The sequence below is a fragment of the Dendrobates tinctorius genome, unplaced genomic scaffold (genome assembly GCF_039654945.1).
Source record: "Dendrobates tinctorius isolate UK_male_01 unplaced genomic scaffold, ASM3965494v1 ptg000254l, whole genome shotgun sequence".
In the NCBI taxonomy this organism is placed as follows: Eukaryota; Metazoa; Chordata; class Amphibia; order Anura; family Dendrobatidae; genus Dendrobates; species Dendrobates tinctorius.
This window is the reverse complement of record NW_027361921.1, coordinates 8,001,548-8,019,850: the sequence shown is the minus strand read 5'-3', so window position 1 is coordinate 8,019,850 and position 18,303 is coordinate 8,001,548. Positions and strand designations below refer to the sequence as shown.

At 45.7% G+C, this 18,303-nt stretch overlaps 1 protein-coding gene across 1 annotated transcript in view; it reads right to left on the bottom strand.

Annotated features, from left to right (window-relative positions):
* Positions 1 to 17,234, bottom strand: part of TBCCD1 (TBCC domain containing 1) — a 40,963-nt gene extending 23,729 nt beyond the window's left edge. The window contains exons 1-4 of the mRNA XM_073558130.1: positions 16,670 to 17,234; positions 13,387 to 13,539; positions 6,448 to 6,814; positions 1,518 to 1,704 (exon numbers count right to left, since the gene is read on the bottom strand). Coding sequence (XP_073414231.1) covers positions 1,518 to 1,704; positions 6,448 to 6,814; positions 13,387 to 13,539; positions 16,670 to 17,101 — 1,139 coding nt within the window. The 5' untranslated portion in view covers positions 17,102 to 17,234. The remainder of the gene's footprint in view (positions 1 to 1,517; positions 1,705 to 6,447; positions 6,815 to 13,386; positions 13,540 to 16,669) is intronic.
* Positions 17,235 to 18,303: the final 1,069 nt, after the last annotated feature.

Here is an 18,303-nt window from a genome sequence, read left to right as displayed (position 1 = left end):
CTTAATGACCAAGCTGATTATTTACAATTCTGACCACTGTCACTTTATGAGGTAATAACTCTGGAACACTTCCATGGATCCCGCTGATCCTGAGAATGTTTTTTGTGTGTGACATATTGTACTTCATGTTAGTGGTAAAATTTCTTCACTATAACTTGCATTTAATGAAAAAAAATGGAAATTTGGCAAGAATTGTGAAAATTTTGCAATTTTCCAAATTTTTATTTTTGTACCCTTAAATCAGAGTGGTGTCGCACAAAATAGATAATAAATAACATTTCCTACATGTCAACTTTATATCAGCACAATTTTGGGAACAATCTTTTTTTGTTAGGACGTTATAAAGGCTAAAAGTTGACCAGCGATTTCTCATTTTTCCAACAAAATTTACAAAATCATTGTTTTTAGGGACCATCTCACATTTGAAGTGAGTTTTGGGGTCAATACCCCAAAATGACACCATTTTAAAAACTGCACCCCTCAAGGTGTGCAAAACCACATTCAATAAGTTTATTAACCCTTCAAGTGCTTCACGAGAACTAAAGCAATGTGAAAGGGAAAAAAATGAACATTTTATTTTTCCCAAAAAATTTACTTTGGAACAAATTTTTAATTTCACAAGGGTATCAGGAGAAAATGGACCATAAAATTTGTTGTGCAATTTCTCCTGAGTATGCCATTACCCTGTATGTGGGGGGAAAGTCACTGGGTGCATGGCAGGGCTCAGAAAGGAGGGAGCACCATGTGACTTTTTGAACGCATAATTGGCTGGCATCAATGGTGGCACCATGTCGCGTTTGGAAACCCCCTAATGTACCTAAACAGTAGTACTCTCCAATTCTAACTCCAACCCTAACCCCAAAACACCCCTAACCCTAATCTCAACCCTAACCCAACCCCAAATTTAGCCCCAACCCTAACCCTAGCCCCATCCCTAGCCCCAACCCAACTCTAACTGTAGCCCAACCCCACCCGTAACTGTAGCCCAACCCTAATAGAAAAATGTAATTAAATACATTTTTTTATTTTAACCTAACTAAGGGGGTGATAAAGGGGGTTTGATTTACTATTTTTAATTTTGATCACCGTGATAGGGTCTAGAACAGTGATTAAAATGAACTAATAGAAAATTTTTCCTATTGTAGCCATGTGCCGGCCGGCAAACACATCAGAGGAGAGAGAACTTAAGTGGGAATTCGGATTTTTTTTTTTGCGTTCGCCGTTATTCCGTTAATAACAGCGACGGCAACACTAGGGTCAGTAAAAACCAACCTGAATCATGTTCTCTGGAGTCTCAGCTAACCACGGTAGCTAAGTTCCCGGAGAAATTCCGACTCTGGGGGGGGGAAGTTATACGCTTATTTCACAGCGCCAATAAAAAGCAGCACTGAGGAATAAGAACCCTTTACTGCCGCCGTTAAAAGGCGTATCGGCGGTCGTTAAGGGGTTAATTGTAAAACATTTCACCTATTTAAATCAAGAAATAATCAGAAAAATAAAGTATAGCATGTTCTTACCTTAATGGAGATAGCAAATAAATATAAGACTCATTGCAGTGAGCGATTTTAACATGCGCTTCCACCAAAGTTTCAGAACTTTTAGCCAAAGTTTGTTTATGTATATAACTCATCAGAACCATACGATTACCATGTGGCACTTTATAAACATTGCAAACAATTTTTGCTTTTCTGTGCGAGCCATCAACTGGAAAAAAAAACAAAACATGAAAACAAAAATGGAGCAAAGTGCATATTGTTCCAACGCATATACATAACTGAACATATGACAAATTAGTCCTATGTAGAAAAAAAGTGCATAAATCACAGACAATTGATCCACTACATTTAAAACACCTGGTAATGTGAAGGCCTGACCCTTGTACCACCTAAACAACTCTGACCTGCCAAATCATGGACAACACAAGAACTCTGAAAGTGACGAGTTTTATTTGGCACCAAGACATTAGCAACAGATACTTTAAATACTGTAATGTACAAGGCGAGGAAACAAATTACACATATCTCAGACCTGCATGATTAAATTAAGATTTGGGGAGTTTTTCCTCATGTTCTTCAAAGCATTCCTCAACAATTTTGGCAATATGGCAGGAAGTATGATCCTGCTGAAAAAAAAAAAAAAAAAATCACTGACGATAGGACAGCTAAAGGACACGTACAAAAAAAAAAAGCCCACAATTCCAAAATATTTAACTAATATTAGAATGCCAAAGTAAAATCAGGATGAAATGAGTGGATGAAACACATACACTGATGTAGATCCTCTGTTTTACTGTACATTACTCTCTTGGCTGGAGGCAGTCCTACACATACTGCTTTGTAAAATTAATATTTTAGTGTCAGGCTTGATTTGTGTCTCTTTGTATCTTGTCTTCTTAACCCTATGAGACGGAGCCCGTTTCACCTTCATGACCAGGCCATTTTTGACAATTCTGACCACTGTCACTTTATGAGGTCATAACTCTGGATCCCGGTGATTTTGAGAATGTTTTCTTGTGACATATTGTACTTTATGATTGTGGTAAAATGTCTTCAACATAACTTGCATTTATTTGTGAAAAAAAATTGGCAAAAATGTTGAAATTTTCTAAATTTTATTTTACATGCCCTTAAATCAGAGTCATATCGCACAAAATAGTTAATGAATAACATTTCCCATATGTCTACTTTACATCAGCACAATTTTTGAAATATATTTTTGTTAGGATGTTATAAGGGTTAATCGTTTACCAGCGTTTTCTCATTTTTACAACAAAATTTGCAAAACCATTTTTTTTAGGGACTATCTCACATTTGACGTCACTCTGAGGGGTCTATATGATAGAAAATACCCAAAAGTGACACCATTCTAAAATTGCACCCCTCAAGGTGCTCAAAACCACAATCAAGAAGTTTATTAACCCTTCAAGTGCTTCACAGGAATTTTTGAAATGTGGAAGGAAAACTGGACACCTCAAACTGGAGTCCGGATGCATTAGGGTGTTTTATTACCCTCTTACTGTGTCATTTCTCTGATTACACAGGTCAACGAAAAAAAATTTTTTTTCTGGTGTCCAAAATATTTTAATGAATTTGGGGTATTTTTGGGGTGCTGATTCTGAATATGTCATCAGTTTTGCCAGATTGGCTCAAGTTTTTGAGATTTTTGGTATCTTATTTATAGCACTTGTTGGTAAATGCGACGCATCATCTCATTAATTTCTTTGGATTAGTACTTGAACTGAGCAGTTCTCAATATAGTTTTGTGTTAATTAGTGTTCTAAAAGTTTGTTCATAGCTTGATTTTTGCACTAACTTTATGTTGTTGTCTGTTTTCCAGTGAAAAGCATGAACTCATCATGAAGAAGTTGTCTTAACGATCCAGACTCATTCTGTTACATTTGTGGTGAATATACACTGCCAAAACATAGAAGAAACATAACACACTTCGTAAAAAAAGTGTATTTTGCCTATTTTGGGGTTATGCTTGGGGACCAAGACAAGTTTTGGGCACCACACATAGTGTGCAAAGCATGTATCGAATTATTACGAAAATGGAGCAAAGGACAAAGAAAAAGCTTCAAATTTGGTGTTCCAATGGTGTGGAGAGAGCCAAAAAATCATCATGATGACTGTTATTTATGGTAAACACAGGTACAGGCACATCTTCACAATGAGGGACAGGCCTTCTTGCAGATTCCATGTTACTCCCATTTTCGTTTCTTATGCTTATTGAATCCTTGCACTTGCACTGCACAGAAATAACAGTCATCATGATGATTTTTTGGCTCTCTCCACACCATTGGAACACCAAATTTGAAGCTTTTTCTTTGTCCTTTGCTCCATTTTCGTAATAATTCGATACATGCTTTGCACACTATGTGTGGTGCCCAAAACTTGTCTTGGTCCCCAAGCATAACCCCAAAATAGGCAAAATACACTTTTTTTACGAAGTGTGTTATGTTTCTTCTATGTTTTGGCAGTGTATATTCACCACAAATGTAACAGAATGAGTCTGGATCGTTAAGACAACTTCTTCATGATGAGTTCATGCTTTTCACTGGAAAACAGACAACAACATAAAGTTAGTGCAAAAATCAAGCTATGAACAAACTTTTAGAACACTAATTAACACAAAACTATATTGAGAACTGCTCAGTTCAAGTACTAATCCAAAGAAATTAATGAGATGATGCGTCGCATTTACCAACAAGTGCTATAAATAAGATACCAAAAATCTCAAAAACTTGAGCCAATCTGGCAAAACTGATGACATATTCAGAATCAGCACCCCAAAAATACCCTAAATTCGATGAAATATCTTTGGCACCAAAAATGCTGTTGACCAGTGTTATTAGAGAAACTGGGCAGTGTGCGCATTCTCTAATTATAAAGTGGTATATACACCGCGGAAATTTCTGATATCCGTTTTACTTATTTGGGTTTAATCCAGTCTATGTGCATGCTAATTGTGATATAATGCCATTTGTTATGTAATCTTACAATGACCGCTTTTTTATGTGGATATTGGATTCATTTTAATCCATGATGGTTTACATCATTTAACATCTTGATAGGGAAGTCTAGAGGGCTATATTATTAGCCTCAAGGGTCTACTTGAATTGTCATTGAGTGACTTTTAAATGTTTTTAAATGGGTTTTTGTCTGTACCTAATAAAAATTTGTGATATTTGTGGTGATCCTGGTGTCTTTGGTCAGTAGCTTTTTCTCCCTTATTGTATTGTGCCCTGTGCAGACAAGACATGAAACTAACTGAAGTCAAATCATGAGATTTAGCCCAGCCATAGTGCCTAACTATAGCCTATAGGTCCAAGGCCTAGCTGCGTATATGTGAAATCAAACCTCAGAATGAGGTTCTAGACCCAGTTTTGGCACGAAGGCATGAAGCTAGCATCAGCCCAGAGGCCTTCAACACAACACTCCACCGTGAACTTACCTGTGCTGGCTCCACACCCGTTAAAACAGGGGGAGCTGGTAATGCCAAGAGCTCACCAAGGAAGGAAGCGGTGTCTCATCAGGAATGCTGCATTACTGCAGATGATGCACACGCTGACTGTTGACTGAGGAACTTCTCGGTGTTGGCCATAAACCGCTTGACAGGAGGAAGGGAAGGCCGTGACCCCCATGATCTCCTTGGGACTATACCGGTACAGCGACTGATGGTTCAGAGAGGCGTCGGCCATGGACTGCTTGACAGAGGGAAGGGAAACACTGGAGGGTGGAAATGGGGGCTTTTAACCTCTCTGGTATCCTGTCCCGCTATAGGTCAAGGACTACCTCCAGTGATGCTGTACGGAGAAACGTAATGGAAGTGGATATTCTGCTTGCTGTTCACAATGAAGGTTACCTCCAGCTTCAATCTCCTCAATGTTTATTTGTATTTCCGTTCTGTGCAATCATCCTCCGTGCACCTCTATATGGTGGTGGAGGATGGAGCCAACCCCCATTAAGCTCAAGGAGGAAAAGATATACTTTTTTGATGTATAGCCCTGTATTTGGCCAACTAAAATAAATTATATATATATATATATATATATATATATATATATATATATATATATATATATATATATAGAGCCTTGAAAGTTTTCATGTCCTGAGAACTTTTCCACTTTTTTTTTCACGCTACACCCACAAACTTAAAATGCATTTTGTTGGGATTTGATGTGATATACCAACACAAAGTAGCAAGTATTTGTTAAGTGTAAAGGACATGATACAGGGTTTTCTAAATATTATAAAAATTGCTTTTAAAACTGACTTTTTGTAACTACCATAAAAGCCAGATATGTGGAAAATACACCCAACAATAGTCCTGTGGATAGTTTCTCCTACCTGAGCTGTGGATCTCTGCAGCACATCCAGAGTGACCATGTGCCTCTTGGCTGTATCTCAAATCAGGGGTCTGAATACAAATGCATGTCACAATCTTCATACAGTTTTTTTTAAATAATTAGAAAACCATGTATCGTTTCCTCTACACTTCACAAATACTTGCTGCCTTCCGTTGGTATATCACATAAGATAGAATACGTTTAAGTTTGATGGTATAACATGAAAAAAAAAAATGTGAAAAAGTTCATGGGATATGAATACATTTTCAAGGCACTGTATGTGGTCCCGGCTCCTCTGTCAGTTTAGCCACTGATCTCGGGAGCTGCATGACTTCAGTCCTTCTTGACACTTGACTAGAGAGGGCTGCAGTTTGAATTATGTCACAGGTTCCATTGTATCTCATTTGCGGAAACCTGTTTTAATGTCCTGCAGATGACACCTCATATTTTCTTAGTGAAGTAGTAGGAAAAAAAATGACCACCCCTAACTTCATACTCAATGCTAGTAAAAAAAAAAAAAAAAAAATTCTTCAAAGACTGAAACGTGGGCAAATTTACATACCAAATATGGAAAAGAAAAAATACAATTTTCTTACTTTGCTGAGCCCATGACAATTTTCTTCCAGACTCGATACATGCAGATATCCCAAATGGATTTACCACAAAGCATTCCTTTATCCAGGCCTGCAACTTTTTAATAGAGAATGCTTCACTTGTCTTCGAATAACCACATAAAGTTTGCATTGGGTGCCAGAGGGCTAAGTCAATAAAGGAATGGATAGTTCTGTTTTTGTCCACTGTTCCTTCCAGAAGAAAGCTGAGAGCATGTGCTGCATCAAGGGATAAAAGACTGTAGGGACTAGAATGAGAGGATTTAGTAAGCTGGTCAGGATCCAGAAGTAACTCCAAAAGATAAGGTAAGTGATGATGTATAAATGCATGGTGGCCATCGTCGTCCCAATTCTAAAACAAAAGAAGAAAACAGAATTCCATGAATTAGATTTCAGGAAGCCAACAATAAAGGATTACAATTTCTAAAAAAAAAAAAAAACCTTGTCATGAGTAAGGCCAAGTTCCCATTATGAGCTTTTGATTTTGCAGGTTTTGTGCCCCATTTCTACATCCATTAAAGGGAACCCGTCAGGTGATACATGCTGCTCAAACCTAGCAAAGACACTAGCACCCAAGGGGATAGGTACTGCTGAAAGAAAGACGGGTCCTGTGTGGCAAACCTTTGGAGAAAGGTAATCTGATATAAAAAAAAAAAAAAAAAGCAGGGGTGCATATAGCAATAAGAATTGCATTTATAAAAGTAATGCTCAGATCAACCCTTCAATAATCATGTTAATTCAAACTTACAAAGTGGTATTTATGATTAGTTCCTCTGTATTAATAGAAAAAAGACCTCCAGCTTGCTGATATCGCCTTCTTGTTATAGATCATTGGAGGATCCCTACAGCAGTTCACCCAGGAGCGCTCGGAGGAATAGGGGTAACCCTCATCCTCCAGTGAACTCTAACAAGGGCACTATATCAGCGAAGTGTAGGTCTTCTTTTTGAGACGCCTTATGTTTCACATGCAGGTTTGTTGGCTGAAATGCTAGGTCTGTGGTGGTAACTATTTGTAGCATTATAAACGGACTTCTTAATAGAAAGAGAGTGGTGAAGTATTTATATTCTATATCCCAAATGATAGATTTGCGGTTTTAGTTAGCTGAAACACCAAAAATTATTTTTGTTACTACTTCTTATGTTTCTCATGCAGGACTGTTCGCTGAAATGCTAGGTCTACGTTGGGAACTATTTGTAGCACTAGAAACTGACACATTTTATTAGAAAGAGAGTGGTGAATTATTTAAAAAAAATTCATGCTGCCCAAACCACTGGCAGCATGTATCAGCCACTAGCTGTACGATCACAGCCATGCATGTTTGTCTCTGAAACGCCTTTTAATAGTTGCCAGGGACGGAGCCGCACAGGTAACTAGACATACAGGCGGTCCTGCTGACGGTCAATGACAAGCCTCTGCCTGTGTGTGCAATTTGAAAAAATTCTTTGATGGTTCAAATCTGCAAGGAAAACATAAGACCGCAGTAGCTTGTTGGTACTGTAAAACACTGCGATTTTTTTCCACCACAAAAATGTGTAGGAGAAAAACCTCAGGGTTTGAACAAGCCTTGAAAGATTAGCAGCAAATTTTCTTTTTTTTTTCCCAAGGAAATTTACAAGACATAATTTATTAGGAACAACTGAACTTTTGAAGCCACTAAGGCTTACATTGGTCAGAAAAAACCCCAAACAAGACCCCTTTTTTAAATCTACACCCTTCAAAGTATTCAAAATGGATTTCAGGAAGAGTGTTAACCCTTCAGGTGCTTCACAGCATGTAAAGCAAAGTGAAATGGAAAAAAAAAATGCTCTTTTAATACACTAAATAGTTGCTTTAGCCCCACGTTTTTAGAAAGAATAACAGGAGAAAAACCTCAAAATGTGTAACAATTCTTACTAAGTAAGAGAACACCCCATATGAGGCAGGGGACTATTGTATGGGCAGACGACGGGACTCAGAAAGGGGAAGAGCACTAGCTGACGTGAATAGTTTGCATATACCATGTAAAACTTACAGACAGTGTGATGTTCCAGAATAGCAGAAAACCAAGAGTGACCCTATATTAGAAACTACATCACTTAAAGAAGTTGTCAAAATTTAGACAACTTCTTCCCATAGCCCTCGTTTGGCCCCACAAAATAAAGCATATACTCTCCTCCTGTGCTGGCGCCGTTTCCACCGCTGTTGGCATTTGTTTTCCCCAGGTCTCTCGAGCGGTGTTGTAACACGTGACGCTGGGGCCTAGTCAGAGCTGGCGTCACTGTCCCCGCCTTCGTACGAATGGAGCATGAAGAGGAAGCCAGGGATTTACAGCATCCCAAACTTCCTCTTCATGGTAGATCTGTTGGAAGGTGGGGACAGTAACCCTAGCGCTGATTGGGTGCCGGTGTCACAACATCACGAGAGCCCCGGTGAGAGCGCATGCCGACACCACTGGAACAGCGCCAGCACGGGAGGAGAGTATAAGCTTTATTATTTTATCGGTGCCAAACATTTTGATCGAGGGGTTGCCCTAGTAGTGGACAACCACTTTACGAAATGTATCTAGTCATTGGGTGAGCATCAGAGACTTATTATAATACTGGGCAGTGAAAATAAAAAAAATACATAATTTCTACTAAAATGTTGGCTTTGACCCAACTTTTTCATTTTCATAATGGGTAATAGAAGAAAAATTAACCCACAATTTGATACAGTTTGCCCCAGCTGTGGCAATATCCGTATGTGGGGTGAAAACGACTGTTTGGGCAAAGGCCGGCTTTTAGAAGGAAAGAATTATTTGGCTTATGGAGTGGTAATTTGGCTGGAGTAGGTTACAGAGCCATTTGCAGCGTCCTAAGGTGCTAGAGCAGCAGAAAATCCCCAGAAGGAAATTCACCTTGTGGTGCGTAATCAGCATTTTTGCAGTACGGGCATCTCAGTCTTTCTTCCCCCCATTCGGCTGTGAAAATTTACATTAGCAAGGGTGGGTTCAGATAAGCGTGTGCAAAATTTGCTTATCATCCAAAGGGAAAAAAATATGTTTTTATTCCATTTTTCCTTTTTTTTTTGCAGTTTGTATGCCATCCGATTTTACATCAACAATTTAATAAATAAAAGACAACATTCAGTTTTCTGTTATTCCATGCAATGGATACATAAAAAATGGATGCCATACGGACGGGAAGCGCGTCTGAACAAGCCTTTACAATAAGTACTTTTAGCTCGAAAGCTTTCATTTTTACCATGGCTCATAAGACGAAGTACATAAGAAAGGGCAGATTGATAGTGCCATTTCTCCCAAGTACGGCAATACTCTACAGACAGTCAGAGCAGGGCTCAGAAGGGATAGAGAACTATTTAGCTTTTGGGGATATATTTTGCAGGAATAGCTTGTAGAGTCCAATTTTGCAGCCACTAAAATGTCAGAATGTACAAATTCCACGAAAGTTTCAACATTTTGCAAATTACACCCTCAAAGAACTCATCTACAGGTGGTTGTGACTATTTTTACTCAACGGGCATTGTCGACGCAGTTGATGATGCAGAGTGAAATTATTTTCGTTCCCAATACATCGTGCCCATCTTCTGAATACACGCAACCCATAAACGGCTTGTCAATGGGGAATAAAAGTTGGCATTGAGTGGATGAAAGTCATCCGCTCATTGCCAACTTTTATTTCCCATTGACTTGCATTGGGGTCGGGTTTCGGACGAAACTCCGACTTTTTTTTGCCCTAGTCAGACCAGTTTCATCTGAAACAAATTTTGTTTCATGAAACCCGATCCGACCAAAGTCGCTCAACTCTAGTCGCGAGTTCGCTTTCCGGGCTCCCGCTGGTGGTTACAGGAGGTAATGGAGCTGATCTAATTAACAGAGGCCTGCCACCTGATAATGAGGAGGACGATTGGACATTGGGAGTTTCTGACTGGATTTAAGACAGCCGACTCCCTCTATCCCTGCTGATTTTTTCCTGCCTTCTGAGGTCTTAGCTTGAGCATACAGGGACTGAGCTGGAAAATAAGTGTTCTTTTGCTATTGTCCACATTTGATTTGGTTTTGTCTATTTCCGTTTTATATGGTCAGCCAGCCCCGTCTGGGGCTGTGCTGAATTTCCATCCTTATGTTACTGTTTGTGCCAGTTTGTTTTTGTCCCTTATTAGATTGGCCTGTTATGAATGGGTCACCGAGGAGGAAAAAACCTAAACATGCTAAGCCCAGAAAAACCAGAGAGGTTGGTAACTATGCAGATTGCAGATCCTTGATCCTACCACACAACTAGCAGCAGCCGTGGAGCATGCCTACGATGAACTTAGACGCCTCGTCACAGCCGGAGGACTAAATAAGCCTAAAGCAAGAAAAGGGAAAAATAACTGCCCCAGAGCAGACCCCAAAGGAATAGACAGCCCCCACACATGTATTGACGGTGAAACAAGATGAAAACACAAACACAGGTAGGAAAATAGGCTGAGCAAACGATGGGGCCCAAACTAACTAGAAAGGAGAGGAAAGGACAGACACTGTCTGCAATTTGCCCAAAACCCTACAAAATAATGTCCAACACTTCTGGATAACAAAATTAACCCTGAAGTCACTAGACTTCTCCCACTATATCAGCACTCTGAAATATTCTGAGACAGAGCAAAAAGAGGCCAATCTAATAAGGGACAAAAAGCAAAATGGCAAACACAGATAAACAAGAGTGGAAATTCAGCAGAGCCCAAGCCGGGGCTGGCTAACCACACAAAAAACTGAACAGAACAACAAAATCAAGTGTGAACATTAACAGAGAAACTTAGCTTGAGCTGACTGGAACAGAGCTGAGAACCAAGACCTGACAAGCAGAAAGAATCACCAGCAACTGAATAGGGCGTCGGCTGTCTTAAATCCAATCTGAGACTCCTGAGATCCAATCGTCATCCTCATTCTCAGGTGGCAGATCTCCACTGATCAAATCAGCCTCACTACCTCCCGTTACCACCAGAGGGAGTCTGGAAGGAGAACTCACAATTGGTGAACCAGAGAATGAACTTAAAACATTGGCCTCTCTTTGCTCTGCTTTCAGAATATACCAGAGTGCTGATATACTGGGCAAAGTCCAGTGACTTCAGTATTTTTTCCATCAGACGTGTTGGCCATTTTTTGCAGGGTTTTTTGCGTGATTGCAGACAGTGTCTTTCCTTTCCTGTCCTGTCTAGTTAGTTTGGGCTCCATCGTTTGCTCAGCCTATTTTCCTACCTGCGTTTGTGTTTTCATCTTGTCTGACCGACAATATATGTTTGGGGGCTATCTATTCCTTTGGGGTCTGCTCTGGGGCAGTTTAGATTTCCCCTTTCTTGCTTTAGGCTTATTTAGTTCTACGGCTGTGTCAAGGCGTCTAGAAACATTGTAGGTACGCTCCACGGCTACTGCTAGTTGTGTGGATAGGATCAGGGGTCTGCAATCCGCTTAGTTGCCAACCTCTCTGGCTTTCTGTGGCTTAGCTTGGTCTTGCTTTCCTCCTCGGTGACCCAATCATAACAGATGTTAACCCCCGCCTGACCAGGTCGGGAGGCAGAAAGCAAACCCCGACCTGGATTATGACAACTTAAGCCATGCCTCTAGAAGCCCATTACGAACTGTTCTTCCCGTGCACTTCACCTCAGCTGCCATTTGCCATTCCTTTTGTAGGTGACTTGAATTCAACTTGCAGTTGTTGAGTGACATTCGAATAAAGTGACGGTCATCCCAGTCAGTGGAGAGTAGTTTTTGCTCTCTGCTGGTCTGTAGCTTTCTTGCCCCAATGTCTGCTGCTTGACATTGTTGTAATGGCCTGCCGTCTTAGAAATTTTAAGGATGGAGGCAACATGATGCTCACTGTATCCCTCTGCTAGTAAAGCCAGAATTCAGACCGTCTTTTCCTCACTCAAGACTTTTCTTTTCAACTCCTTTGGAACGGTTAAAAGTTGTTTTTTCATTTCTATTGCTTTTGGGATATTACTAGCATTTGCTTTGACATCCAGCTTGTTCTATTGCAAGAGGATTGTGAACACCAACACCACAGCAGGGTTTTTTATACTTTCCTTCGTTAAATAAGATTTGGTTCAGGTGATCACCTAATCAGAAGCACATTAAGTAGAATGAGGTGTACTCTGGTTGGAACTCAACTGACACTGGAATGGAATGGCTGTTAGACATGGAGAGAAGCTGATTTTTATAAAACTGTGCGGTGGTCTCCTAATTTTTGCCAGAGATGTATTTGTCTATTTGTGTTTCTTGATATGCCTATGACTAAGGGCGCAGTATCACACCAGAAACGCGCAAGGATTTTTAATTCATTCCAGTTTTTAGCTGCACTTTGTTCCTTTATTCAGAAATAATCTTTTTCACCAATCTCGTTGAAGTGCCTGAGAAATCCTTTCCTTTTCTAACTATACTTGTTCTGATAAGCTATGTTGCTTACCCCATGTGCAGGGCATTGCAGTAGCTTAAATATCCATGGTTACGACCACTCAGTGATAGGTATCCATGGGCATGACCACTAACTAAGCTACTGAAATGCCCTGCAAATGGGGTAAGCGACATAGCTTATTAGAAGAACTATACTACATTTCTAATTGGAGGTATTGGCTAATATTATTACGCCTTCGACTTATTGGGATAGGATCTTGGAGTACCCCTTTACACCGTACTGATTAAAAGCATTAGCAGACAGTATTTTTTTTTTTTCTAAGGGATGGATTGAAAATAATAAACTGAGGCATATTCACCTTCTAGTCCCCATGGATCCAGCGCAGGCTATTATGGAGGTCAGCTCCAGCATGTTTCTCCATGAGCAAAAAATATTTTTTATTAATGGACAACTCCTTTAAATGGGAATTGTACTTAACAAATATTAGGTTTACATATTCAAAATCATTCTGTGCTATTTTTTTTTTTAAACTGACTAAATGCAGATAGTTTTTACCTTATGAAAATGTGACTGTCCAGATAAATCAGGAGTAGGCGATCTCGCTCTAGGACTTGGCCATTCATCCCCAATCAGAGAAGTACGCAGAGAGACCTTATTAATTTGTTGTATGTAAAGGAAAAGCAGGAACTGCAGAGTGTCCACCGAGAGCTGTTCAGGAAAGAGATCAGTAATCAGCATCAGAAGCAATGGAAACAGCTATGCACAGGCCTGCAGAGTGCTGTCCCCCATGCTTTACACTTGTCTGTACAGCACAAATCCAGACTTTTTGTAGCAGATAAAACCCAAACTACATAAGGTACTTAGTTAACACTATTTTGATTAAAAAAAAAAAAAAGCCATCCCACATCAAGGTGTACCCATCGGAACGATCCTAACCTGTCTAGTATTAAGACTTAAGACCTTACCCTTAATGGGAATAAGGGCAGAGGAGCACAAGCGACCCAAAGTTCAGCCATTGCTTCTTGGATTTTGCCTGTGAAATGGCCAATGTGAATGTGCCCTTACACAATGCACGTGTAGCAACTTGTGCTCTGGCTCATTTATTTGGTTTTGCTGTATTTTCTTGTACTTTGTACAAACAAGGATACGTGCCCTCTACGGAGCTAAGAATTTCATCGATATAGCTTTGTATCGACAAGAGCCTGTACAGTCTGGCCCCCGTCCTGCTGTCCTTATTCCCACTGACGGGTGTCTGTACAGTCTGGCCCCCGTCTGCTCTGCCCTTATTCCCACTGACAGGTGACTGTACAGTCTGACCCCCGTCCTGCTCTGTCCTTATTCCCACTGACAGGTGACTGCACAGTCTGGCCCTCGCCCTGCCCTTATTCCCACCGACGGGTGTCTGTACAGTCTGGCCCCCGTCTGCTCTGCCCTTATTCCCACTGACAGGTGACTGTACAGTCTGGCCCTCGCCCTGCTCTGTCCTTATTCCCACTGTCGGGTGACTGCACAGTCTGGCCCTCGCCCTGTCCTTATTCCCACCGACGGGTGTCTGTACAGTCTGGCCCCCGTCCTGCTCTGCCCTTATTCCCACCGACGGGTGTCTGTACAGTCTGGCCCCCGTCCTGCTCTGCCCTTATTCCCACCGACGGGTGTCTGTACAGTCTGGCCCCCGTCCTGCTCTGCCCTTATTCCCACCGACGGGTGTCTGTACAGTCTGGCCCCCGTCCTGCTCTGCCCTTATTCCCACCGACGGGTGTCTGTACAGTCTGGCCCCCGTCCTGCTCTGCCCTTATTCCCACCGACGGGTGTCTGTACAGTCTGGCCCCCGTCCTGCTCTGCCCTTATTCCCACCGACGGGTGTCTGTACAGTCTGGCCCCCGTCCTGCTCTGCCCTTATTCCCACCGACGGGTGTCTGTACAGTCTGGCCCCCGTCCTGCTCTGCCCTTATTCCCACCGACGGGTGTCTGTACAGTCTGGCCCCCGTCCTGCTCTGCCCTTATTCCCACCGACGGGTGTCTGTACAGTCTGGCCCCCGTCCTGCTCTGCCCTTATTCCCACCGACGGGTGTCTGTACAGTCTGGCCCCCGTCCTGCTCTGCCCTTATTCCCACCGACGGGTGTCTGTACAGTCTGGCCCCCGTCCTGCTCTGCCCTTATTCCCACCGACGGGTGTCTGTACAGTCTGGCCCCCGTCTGCTCTGCCCTTATTCCCACCGACGGGTGTCTGTACAGTCTGGTCCCCGTCTTGCTCTGTCCTTATTCACACTAAGGGCAGCTGACACAGGATCAGTGTCTTGCTTTGGTACACCTTGGCACGATTAGATGACAAAGGTCATAAGTACCCTGTTATTACTTGCACTAGTCCTGTTTGATTATTTTAGGGCACATGCTCAACTTGTTTATGTAAAACTAGCTGAAGAGCACGGCGTTGCCCAGGCATAGTAACTAACTGCCGTCCCGCTCTATCCCTCCGCAGCCCCGCTTCTCCAGGCGCCCTTCCCGCTCTATCCCTCCGCAGCCCCGCTTCTCCAGGCGCCCTTCCCGCTCTATCCCTCCGCAGCCCCGCTTCTCCAGGCGCCCTTCCCGCTCTATCCCTCCGCAGCCCCGCTTCTCCAGGCGCCCTTCCCGCTCTATCCCTCCGCAGCCCCGCTTCTCCAGGCGCCCTTCCCGCTCTATCCCTCCGCAGCCCCGCTTCTCCAGGCGCCCTTCCCGCTCTATCCCTCCGCAGCCCCGCTTCTCCAGGCGCCCTTCCCGCTCTATCCCTCCGCAGCCCCGCTTCTCCAGGCGCCCTTCCCGCTCTATCCCTCCGCAGCCCCGCTTCTCCAGGCGCCCTTCCCGCTCTATCCCTCCGCAGCCCCGCTTCTCCAGGCGCCCTTCCCGCTCTATCCCTCCGCAGCCCCGCTTCTCCAGGCGCCCTTCCCGCTCTATCCCTCCTCAGCCCCGCTTCTCCAGGCGCCCTTCCCGCTCTATCCCTCCTCAGCCCCGCTTCTCCAGGCGCCCTTCCCGCTCTATCCCTCCTCAGCCCCGCTTCTCCAGGCGCCCTTCCCGCTCTATCCCTCCTCAGCCCCGCTTCTCCAGGCGCCCTTCCCGCTCTATCCCTCCTCAGCCCCGCTTCTCCAGGCGCCCTTCCCGCTCTATCCCTCCTCAGCCCCGCTTCTCCAGGCGCCCTTCCCGCTCTATCCCTCCTCAGCCCCGCTTCTCCAGGCGCCCTTCCCGCTCTATCCCTCCTCAGCCCCGCTTCTCCAGGCGCCCTTCCCGCTCTATCCCTCCTCAGCCCCGCTTCTCCAGGCGCCCTTCCCGCTCTATCCCTCCGCAGCCCCGCTTCTCCAGGCGCCCTTCCCGCTCTATCCCTCCGCAGCCCCGCTTCTCCAGGCGCCCTTCCCGCTCTATCCCTCCGCAGCCCCGCTTCTCCAGGCGCCCTTCCCGCTCTATCCCTCCTCAGCCCCGCTTCTCCAGGCGCCCTTCCCGCTCTATCCCTCCTCAGCCCGGCTCTCCAGCCGCTAGTGGGCGGGGATACATGGAGTGGGCGTAGCTTGATACATACACACGTACACAGCTTTATATATATATACATAGATGGCCAGTGTGAACGTGCTCTGACGCAGCGCACATAGAAAGCTCATGCTCCCGCTCATTTGTGGGTTTTAGTAGCAGATGTACCTGTAATTTCAGCTCAGTCCCACTAGTGTGAGGGGAAGGAGCAGAAATACCGGGCACATCCACCAATGACCGGTCGGCTGCAGCCGATCGCCCCTGTGTGATCAGCCATCTTTGCCCCTGTGGGATCTGAGACCTCCGCTGCCCCTGTGGGCCGCCTGCCCCGTACCGGCCTTACCGTGCTCCGGACCTCCTCGTACTCGCCCACCGAGGAGCAGCTGGACACACATTCCGCCCACTCCAGGCTCTTGTGCGCGCTGCGCTCAGTCAAGCAGTGAAAAGCCTCGTAGTAGAGCCAGGCCGTGTCCTCCGCCAGCTGCAGCTTCCCGCACGCGATGTGCCGCCACATGGGCCAGCGGAGGCGCGGGTAGCAGCCTTCCGCAGAGCGCGCTCTTACGTACGTGGCCATCTTCCGCAGGTAATGCATGCTAAACTTGGCCGGCGGCGGGAAGGGCAGCGCTCCGATCAGGAACGGCTCTGTCCTCGCCCACACTTGTACTTTATAAGCGTCCATCGCCCCCGAGACCAGCACAAGCCCGGCTCCTGCCGCCGCCGCGTCTGACGTCTCCGGCTCCGCTGCCGAGGAGGACGTAACGTAACGCAAAGCCATGGAAACCAAGCTCTGTGGGCGGGGCAAAGAAAGCGCGATGGTAATCTCAGCAGATCAGTGACCTCCCGGCCAGCAGGTGGCGCAGCTTCCGTAGTGGGGGCTCCAATGGACCAGCCGAGCGCTTCTTTTGAGAATGAATGGAGCTGAGGTGCGCAACTGCGCATGCTCCACTTTTACATACAGTAGTCAGGCCTCATTGAGTGAGAAGTTATCTCCTAGCTGTCCTACCAATGCTGCTCACACAGACGTCTGTGCAAAGCGGTCCAAGCACGGAGCGTACTGCCCTGCCGTCACAGCTCGTGTATGTCTGTGAGGCTACGCTCCAGCGGGGAGACTCGCTATTCGGCGCTCGGCCTTTCTCGGACGGATTTACCCTGACGTCTACATGAGCGTCCCTGGGTCAGGCCGTCCCTCGCCTCGTCCCTGGGTCAGGCCGTCCCTCGCCTCGGCCCTGGGTCAGGCCGTCCCTCGCCTCGGCCCTGGGTCAGGCCGTCCCTCGCCTCGGCCCTGGGTCAGGCCGTCCCTCGCCTCGGCCCTGGGTCAGGCCGTCCCTCGCCTCGGCCCTGGGTCAGGCCGACCCTCGCCTCGGCCCTGGGTCAGGCCGTCCCTCGCCTCGGCCCTGGGTCAGGCCGTCCCTCGCCTCGGCCCTGGGTCAGGCCGTCCCTCGCCTCGGCCCTGGGTCAGGCCGTCCCTCGCCTCGGCCCTGGGTCAGGCCGTCCCTCGCCTCGGCCCTGGGTCAGGCCGTCCCTCGCCTCGGCCCTGGGTCAGGCCGTCCCTCGCCTCGGCCCTGGGTCAGGCCGTCCCTCGCCTCGGCCCTGGGTCAGGCCGACCCTCGCCTCGGCCCTGGGTCAGGCCGACCCTCGCCTCGGCCCTGGGTCAGGCCGACCCTCGCCTCGGCCCTGGGTCAGGCCGTCCCTCGCCTCGGCCCTGGGTCAGGCCGTCCCTCGCCTCGGCCCTGGGTCAGGCCGTCCCTCGCCTCGGCCCTGGGTCAGGCCGTCCCTCGCCTCGGCCCTGGGTCAGGCCGACCCTCGCCTCGGCCCTGGGTCAGGCCGACCCTCGCCTCGGCCCTGGGTCAGGCCGTCCCTCGCCTCGGCCCTGGGTCAGGCCGTCCCTCGCCTCGGCCCTGGGTCAGGCCGTCTCTCGCCTCGTCGACCAAAACCAAAGTACTGACTATTTTTATTGAATAATACAATTTACATTCA